Source organism: Procambarus clarkii, chromosome 82, assembly GCF_040958095.1.
Source record: "Procambarus clarkii isolate CNS0578487 chromosome 82, FALCON_Pclarkii_2.0, whole genome shotgun sequence".
NCBI lineage: Eukaryota > Metazoa > Arthropoda > Malacostraca > Decapoda > Cambaridae > Procambarus > Procambarus clarkii.
In genome coordinates this window covers 13,753,714-13,763,344 of record NC_091231.1, presented here as the reverse complement: position 1 = coordinate 13,763,344, position 9,631 = coordinate 13,753,714, and the positions used below count along the sequence as shown (strand labels likewise).

The following is a 9,631-nucleotide window of genomic DNA, read 5'->3' as shown; positions in this document are numbered from 1 at the left end:
GTTTCGGTCCGTCCGAAACTCCCAGCAAGCATAAGAAATATTGCCGGAACAACCGTGGACATTTTCAAGAGGAAACTAGATTTATTCCTCCAAGGAGTGCCGGACCAACCGGGCTGTAGTGGGTATGTGGGCCTGCGGGCCGCTCCAAGCAACAGCCTGGTGGACCAAACTCTCACAAGTCGAGCCTGGCCTCGGGCCGGGCTTGGGGAGTAGAAGAACTCCCAGAACCCCATCAACCAGGTATCAACCAGGTATCAACCAGGACCATTTATCAAGTCGACTTGATTATGGTTCAATTGTCAGTGTCTAAACTGTCGGTTGGTTAGTGCAAGTGACTCCCGATTCTCATTTTGCTTGTCATATTCTCTGATAAAACCGTAGTGAAGAGTTCGTTGTCAGTATATTCTCGTGTCGCGTGTTCCTTCACAGCTCCAGTGCTCAAACAATATTTGTAAACATCAGTCGTACCGGGGAGTAGGCTATAATCAGGTGTAAGCGCAAGGATGGTATATCTCTATATAGAATTTTGAATGGGGTTTGAGGATATAACGATAACAAAGGCACGAGGCTCATGACCTGAAACTTTGACCTCTCCAAAAAATTGTGTGTATATATTGTGACGGGAAAGTGTTGGAGTGTAGATGTTCGGCAGTCCTCCAATGGCAGGTGTCAATGCCTAGTCACACTTAACAAAAAAAAAAATATATATAGACTGCTTGCCTGTCTGTCTGTCTGTCTGTGGTAAAGTAAGGGAAGACACACAAAACACAAAATATGAACAATGAAACTTTAATTAATCTAGAAAACAAATTATAAACAAAGACAATCCCTTGGCAATGTACAGTGCAAAAGAACAAGTCAAAACAATATAACATAAATGAATAATAGGGATGAAGTTACTCTACAATAATAATAAAGTTAAAGGTGAAAAATAATTAGGTGCTGAGAATATGGCACTAGCTGCGAGACATCCAGCTGATACACAGCATATATCAGTTGTTAACGGCTTGAGAGCACAAGGATATTCTGACTTCAATGGCTGAATCAAGCCCAGATATCGACTCAGGTAGAGGGCGCTGAAGTGCAGTGTGCAGGTGTGCAGTCGGCGAGTCACCAATCAGGAGCAGGCAGGCTGGGAAGGGTAGTAGGCTGGTTGATGACGAGCCGGCGTGGAGGGAGTGGAGTAGGGGGTGAGTTTGGGTACGTTTTGCCTCCTGGTCAAAACGTTTTGTGCTACTGGCAGACGTATCTTGAAGGTAGCATCTTATTCTTGAATAAATTACGTAACTTTATGTAGAGAAGAGCAGGCTCAATCTCTCTTGAAAGAGATTATCGTTACAATATATATATATATATATATATATATATATATATATATATATATATATATATATATATATATATATATATATATATATATATATATATATGTATGTGTGTATATCACGAAAATAAACACGTGATTAAGAATGTGACAATGTCAGACCACGGAGGAAAAATGAAACAGGAATTCCCTTAAGTACTTTCGTATATTAAATACATCTTCAGATGTATTTAATATACGAAGGTCTTCAGACCTTCTGAAGATGTATTTAATATACGAAAGTACTTAAGGAAATTCCTGTTTCATTTTTCCTCCGTGGTCTGACATTGTCATATGTATATATATATATATATATATATATATATATATATATATATATATATATATATATATATATATATATATATGACAATGTCAGACCACGGAGGAAAAATGAAACAGGAAATACAGACCTCCGTGGTCTGACATTGTCACATTCTTAATCACGTGTTTATTTTCGTGATATACACACACACATATATATATATATATATATATATATATATATATATATATATATATATATATATATATATATATATATATATATATATATATTATTATTATTAAATATGACCGAAAAAGTAAGATTAATAATTCTAACACGAATTTTCTCGATCTTTCTTACGTTTCTTTTCACTGTTGATGGTAATTCAAAGATCAATTCAACAAAATTCATTTTTATTTCTAGTCTGACGCGACACTTGAGCGCGTTTCGTAAAACTTATTACATTTTCAAAGACTTTAGTTTACAAACACACAACTGAAACTGAATAGAGCTTACACATCTTCGATTTTATATCTACGTTTGGGTGAGGTGGATTAATGGAGCCCTGTTGCTTACTGCAACAGGGCTCCATTAATAATATATGTCATATTTAATAATATATGTCTACAGGAAAGACTGCTACCAAAATATACTAATATATATATATATATATATATATATATATATATATATATATATATATATATATATATATATATATATATATATATATATATATATATATGTGTGTGTGTGTGTATATCACGAAAATAAACACGTGATTAAGAATGTGACAATGTCAGACCACGGAGGAAAATGAAACAGGAATTTCCTTAAATTAATAAGGAAATTAATTATAAGGAAATTAATAAGGAAATTCCTGTTTCATTTTCCTCCGTGGTCTGACATTGTCTATATATATATATATATATATATATATATATATATATATATATATATATATATATATATATATATATATATATATATATATATATAGTATAAACTAGCCTAGAGCACGTATTAACACATAAAACAAAAAAATAGATTCCACACCTATTCTTCTTGTTAAACTTCGTCTCATAACTCATGTTTTCAAAGTTATGAGCTGGTCCGCCTCTCACGAGGAAATTAAAGAGTTTAGAGCAAGGACGTGGCTGGCGTATCAAGAGGCTGTCTCGCTCTATACCACCACTGATGACTCTTGATGAATACAATCCACTGCTGTACCCGAGCAATGCGAATGCTATTTTTTTTATCACGTTTATTTAATTGATCAGCTGACGTTGGCATATTTCACGCGCTGGGTTGTCCATTCTCAGTGCTGGTTTGGGTCGACTATTTTTCCAGTATTTAATGGTATCATGGTATTTAATATTAGTTTTTGATAAAATATTGTAGCATTACTTAAAAAAAAATGTAGTTTGGAAATTTTGTTTTGTATTTATGAATAAGGTAGTTTTATATTGATTATTTTACAGTTGTGAAATTGTAAATAATGAAGAATTTCACTCCCATTCTGGTTATCATCAGGGAAGTACAATCAAGCTCAAATATCCAACATTAGTGATGAGTTTGCTTCGAAGCATCAGATCGCAGACATGATCAACTTCCGGGAGATGTAAATGTTGAAGCAATAATCCTTTCTGTCACTTTCTTACGTTTACGACCTGTAGCTCACTATCTAACACAGTGCACAGTTACAAACCCATTAAGATTTTAACTTAGATTCGACAGAGCAGAAGAAGTTGTTAAACACATATGGCAAAATCTTACTGAAGCGATCATACGAGTCATAAATACTCATACTCCGCCCAAGTAAAATAGAAACAAGCAACAGTTAGTGGGCCAGCCAGAGGCTTAGGGCCCGCGCAGGAATATCCCTGCAAAAAAAAAAAATGTAGCTCACTCTGTCTTAAGGTGTTTGTGACTGTGTATTGGCAGCTCCACCACATAAACATCTCACAAGACCGTGTAAACCTTTATTTCCAGTCAGTGAGATTGATGCCCTGGCCATCGACTGCGCTTAGTCTTTCTACAAACAAGCGTGTTCAACACTTTTTAATACTTGCTTTGTTAGAACAGATTATTTGCTGTATTCAAATTATAAACATTATATTATTGTTTAAATATTTTGAATCAAATTCAATTAAAAATAGTAATTTCGACATAATTTCTGGGATTAAATGAAACGCAAGACTGCAAACAACACAAGCTGCTGATGGAATTAAGTGAAACATTCTGAAAAACGGAGACACTGACCTTTAGGTTTCAATATTTATGAAGTTTTTTTTCTCAGCGATCCACGGCATATCCTTATCATATATATGAGTAATGACTGAGGCTGTGTGCTGAGCAATACTTTTTTATTCACTCTAACCATCACTTTACCTGTCACTACCAGTCTCTCTGTTCTCTACGGCTTTGTTATATATTTTAAACTAATATATTGGTTATGTTATCAGAAGTTTAGGTAAGACTTGTTGCCTTGTCTGTCTATCTCGCACCATTTTTTCCCTCCCTGTCTTTTGTCCTTCATGCTTAACAAGACGTAAATAAAGCTGAAGGAGCCGGTCGGCCGAGCGGACAGCACACTGGACTTGTGATCATGTGGTCCTGGGTTCGATCCCAGGCGCCGGCGAGAAACAATGGGCAGAGTTTCTTTCACCCTATGCCTCTGTTACCTAGCAGTAAAATAGGTACCTGGGTGTTAGTCAGCTGTCACGGGCTGTTTCCTGGGGGTGGAGGCCTGGTCGAGGACCGGGCCGCGGGGACACAATAAAAAAGCCCCGAAATCATCTCAAGATAACCTCAAGAAGGTGAGGAAGAAAGAGACTCTGCCAAGAGTACAAAAATCCATGCAACACGTGCAACAAAACGCCTTTTTTAAGCTGCATTTCGACTTCGCAACCTGCATTACAATCGCGCTAGAAAGATTGGATAGGTATTTTCATTATAGAAACTAGAATTAATTTCCCTGAAAAATTAGAGAGAAAAAGTTGTTTGATCAGAAACAAAAATATAGTTGTTGGACGGTTTTCTAAGTGAGATCCGTGTAATAATCCACAAATAATAATGTTTACGGATACTTGTTGCCTTACACTTATAAGGTGTTAAGGCGGAATTTGCCAGAGTTGTGGTAATAGGAAGGGAGCCTTTGGCTACTCTAGCATGAGGTAATTTTCGTAGTTATGATTCTTAGCTATGCTTAAGGTAGTATAACACTCCATAACAGATAGCTTTTCTGTTGATAAAGATGTGTGTTATTCCTTCCCTCTGTCTGCCTCTCTCTCTCTCTCTCTCTCTCTCTCTCTCTCTCTCTCTCTCTCTCTCTCTCTCTCTCTCTCTCTCTCTCTCTCTCTCTCTCTCTCTCGCTTTCCCCTACTACTCTCCTGCTTACTTCCTTCCCTTCTCACGTCTGCCTCTCCTGTCCTTCCTATCCTGTCCTTCTCCATCCTCCTCTTCTTGGTCTCCAGCCCAAGTGTTGTGGTAAGGAAGATCGCGTCCCAAGAGGATACAAGTGTCTCACTCTCCGAGTCTCGGTGTTGTCTTCTGGCTGAGGAGGAGGAGGCGGCGGTCGGGCCAGACAAGTGGGAGCTTTTGTTCTTTATTCAACGTCAAAAGAAGGTCATTTTGTGGAGGGGAGATGTGAATAGATGGGCTGATTAATTTCTAGGGACGGAGGACAAGGAGGGAGAGATAATGAGACGGTAAAAGGGGGGAGGGGCAAAAGTAGATGGAAGGAGAGTAGCAAAGATGTAAACAGCCGCCTGCAGGTGTTAAAGAAGGAGTAACCGGCAGGTGATGGAGAAGGAGTAACCAACAGGTGTTGTGGAGTGAGTAATCAGGTGTTGAGGAAGGAGTAATCAGCAGGTGTGATCATGAGAGATAAAAGCGACACAGTTTTTTTGGAAATAATTGTAAATGAGCAAATTATTTTCTTTTTGAGCAAATACAAACAATTCACGCAGCCAACTCCTTTTTTTGTTAGTGTGTTTTAAATACTCCAGTGGTGTATAGGGGAAATGACCGATAGAGTAATGTATTTAGTGAGATAATTGTGACCTGCCACTGACATTTATGGTCACAATAGTGGTCAATATATGATGTCTACGTAACTGCCATCTATTGTAAAGTGTCATTAATATGATGTTAATTGTTCCTTCTAGTTGTACTTTTTGAATGAAATTTATAGAAGGAATAATTGAGGATAGTTAGGATTAAACATAGGAAGAGAGGTGATGGGGGGCGTGCAGAGTGGAGGGGGGGGGGAGGGAGGGGGGGAAGAAGGGGGAGGAGGAGGAGGAAGAGGAAGAGAGGAATTGTTGAGATGGAAAGAAAAATAACATTTTTAAATGCATGTTAAGGTAAAAAAAAAATACGGGACTCAAAACCTTTGTATTGCTAAGGCGAGTGGCTGGAGGCAGGAAGGATAAAGAAATTGAAGGAAGAAGGAAGGAATAGAAGGAAGGAAGGAAGGAAGGAAGGGAGAACAGCGACGTAAACTAGGTATACAGAGTTCGCCTCCCATTACGTGTTCCATCTGCGTCGCAAAAACCCGGAGGCCGCATGCAAATGAGAGCTGAAATGATTTACAAGTTTGTTTGTGTGTTTTATACCCGAAATTTTCCCTCCGAATGTTTAGAGTTCAGCTAAAGACTTAAGAAACGAGAAGAGTAGTAGAGAGTTTACCTTAATTATAACAAGAACAGTATCTCGCAGAGGATGCCAGCGGCCGCTAGAACAGCGCCATCTATCCACCGAAAGGGCAACTGTTCTTTGGTAGCGTTTGAGGAATTAATATTTCGTTGTAAATATTAAAATCGTAGTTTTGGAGTAGATTTCAGCTCGCTACTGTTCTTATTCAGTTTTTTTCCTATAATACCTAATATTATTGTAAATATGCATGTTTGTAGTATTTTAAAGTTAATGGCAATTATGTGAAGAATGTTTAACATTTTGTTCAGAGGGTCGAAGACAATTATTTTGAAAATTAAAAAGTTCTTCGATTTGAAGTAAACGTTTTAGGAGAAATACATAATACATTAATGACCAACCAACAAGTATACTGTAGTTCTGAATGTAGTCCAAGACTTTAGTGAACTGTGTATGTATATATGTCGAGAATCTGGGTATACTTTTGTATGTATCTTTTGTTCTGTATTTACTGCGGGTGGTACAGTTCGTAAGGCCAACATATCACTGAACGGGATGCATTTGCTCACTCGTGATCACCGTACAATTTGAGGTGGTTTAAGGAAATTAAAAACACAACGATAAACGTTGACGTTTTTCGTTTATTATGACAATGACGTTTCCTGGGGACTAACGAGTATCGTCTACAGTATGTTAGGAGGGTTGACTACTTTCTGACGCTTTTAGTTAGGCAAATACCACTACATTTTTTACGATTGGGGAATAAAATTATGGATATACAGTTTGGTTTCGTTTATCAGCCTCCGTTAGTAACTTTACTTAAGACCTGAACGTAGTTTCAAAGTAAACTTCTTAGTCAGTAAAGTAAAGTTAGCCTTAATAACCCTCCAGAAGTTGCCAGGCCTAAATTTAAATAAAACACAAAACTTCACCACAACAAAATATTGAATAACATCTAAAACTCTCTTTCACCCATCGATAATCACGCACAAAATTGTTTATTAAATGTCAAACAATTTGCCTGAGTTTCATCTCTTGTCTCTTGCACATACGCCCGTTTGATCCTCAGATGAGTGGAATCGCCCACTTAGTCTTATAAGTAATTAAGTCTCTTAAGTGCCTTACGTTAATTAATTTATAAGATGTGGAATGCGAGAGATTCATGACGTCACTGCTTGTGTAAATAAGGGTGCAGGGAGATTGCCAACAAAGAGAAAGAGATGACGAAGAGAGAGATTAAGATAAGAAGGGGGACCTGATTGATAACTATCCGATAAGAAGGGGGAAAAGGTGAAGAAGAAATAGAGAAAGAGAGGAGGCAGGAAGAGAGAAAGAAAAAAGAGTTAAATCAGCATTGACGGCTGTTGATGGAAAAGCTTTGGAACGGAAGGAAAAGAAGAAAATACCAAAGCACTTTCTTGCTTTGGTTGTTCAGTAAGCTGACTGTGACGGCTGTAATAACCCTTTCGAGGTCGACAGGTCTTTTAACACCAAATGAAACCGTCGTGGCCTTCATCAGTTCGTAAGACGGCCGTGTGGTGGCAGCACAACAGTATTGACCCACAATGGTGGCAGTACAACAGTATTGACCCACAATGGTGGCAGCACAACAGTAGTGACCCACAATGGTGGCAGCACAACAGTAGTGACCCACAATGGTGGCAGCACAACAGTAATGACCCACAATGGTGGCAGCACAACAGTAATGACCCACAATGGTGGCAGCACAACAGTAATGACCCACAATGGTGGCAGCACAACAGTAATGACCCACAATGGTGGCAGCACAACAGTAATGACCCACAATGGTGGCAGCACAACAGTAATGACCCACAATGGTGGCAGCACAACAGTAATGACCCACAATGATGGCAGCACAGCAGTATTGACCCACAATGATGGCAGCACAGCAGTATTGACCCACAATGGTGGCAGCACAACAGTAATGACCCACAATGGTGGCAGCACAACAGTATTGACCCACAATGGTGGAAGCACAACAGTATTGACCCACAATGGTGGCAGCACAACAGTAATGTCCCACAATGGTGGAAGCACAACAGTAGTGACCCACAATGGTGGCAGCACAACAGTAATGACCCACAATGATGGCAGCACAACAGTATTGACCTACAATGATGGCAACACAACAGTAATGACCCACAATGGTAGCAGCACAACAGTATTGACCTACAATGGTGGCAGCACAACAGTATTGACCCACAATGGTGGCAGCACAACAGTATTGACCCACAATGGTGGCAGCACAACAGTAATGACCCACAATGGTGGCAACACAACAGTATTGACCCACAATGGTGGCAGCAGGTAGTCCCAGCCTTCACCTGCCTTCTGGCCGCTGATTGGCCCGTCGTCAATTATATTAGCGTTTCCTGATTGGCTCTGATTGATCTCTGGTAATCTGGTCAGCCAGTCATCATTTACGTTCCTGAAATCCGATAATTTTTTCAGTCGGCGTGAGAGTTTTGTTAATTTTTTCTCCCACGCTGCTCGTGTTTTCTCTCCCATTCTGTTTGCATTTTCTCTCCCACGTTTGCTGTTATGATTTTGTCTCTCACACGCGATAGTTATAAAAAATATCCCGTGCAAAGTGTTTAAATATTATTAACGATTCATTAAATCTCGAGTCAAAAGTATTAAAATTACTTCAATAAAGTTCAGATGTTCAGATCTAGACTTTTCCAACAACGAAACGAACTTTAACCCATTTAATATTTTTTTTTTGCAGTTGTACGTAGTTCACTAATAAAAATACGTGATATTGGGAACCCCAAGCACGGCCCGTGGGCTTTCATTTTTATTTCATGGTATCGTGGTGTAAATGAAAGCGAGGAAGGGAAAGTTATTTAAGGAGAGATGGAAGGGAAAGAGGGAGGGAGGGCGGGAAGAGAGAGGTGTTGGGGGGGGGGGGGCATGAATGGCGAGAGGGAGAGAGGGAGGGAGGTTTTGAAGGGAAGGGTGCAAGGTATTCCAGAGAGCGTTGTTTCGAGAAAGGGATGGACAGAGGAAGTGAAAGTGGAATGTTGTCAAAATAATTTGAGAGAAATGGATGAGTGAAAGAAGGAGCAGCAGCAGGAGGAGAAGGAGGGAGGTAAGGAAGAATCGGGAAAAGTGGAAAAGCAATTAGGAAGATAAAAAATGAATAAAAGTGGGGAAATTTAAAAGAAAGAAGAGACCGTAGGGTGAATAAAAATAAGATACCATGGTGCTTCTTGCAAGAAAGTGGTCGTGGTCTAACCAAAATGGCTTCCTTCTTCACCTGAAGCCAGACTGAACTACATCAACCACTGCGAGGGATATAGCCTCAGATTACGGGCTCACCA

General features: G+C 39.1%; 1 protein-coding gene across 1 annotated transcript; it reads left to right on the top strand.

Moving 5' to 3' along the window:
• Window positions 1–7,962: 7,962 nt before the first annotated feature.
• On the top strand, window positions 7,963–8,619 carry LOC138358152 (mucin-22-like). Its single transcript, XM_069315655.1, has one exon. It carries the CDS (start codon window positions 7,963–7,965, stop codon window positions 8,617–8,619), a length of 657 nt encoding a protein of 218 aa, XP_069171756.1.
• Window positions 8,620–9,631: the final 1,012 nt, after the last annotated feature.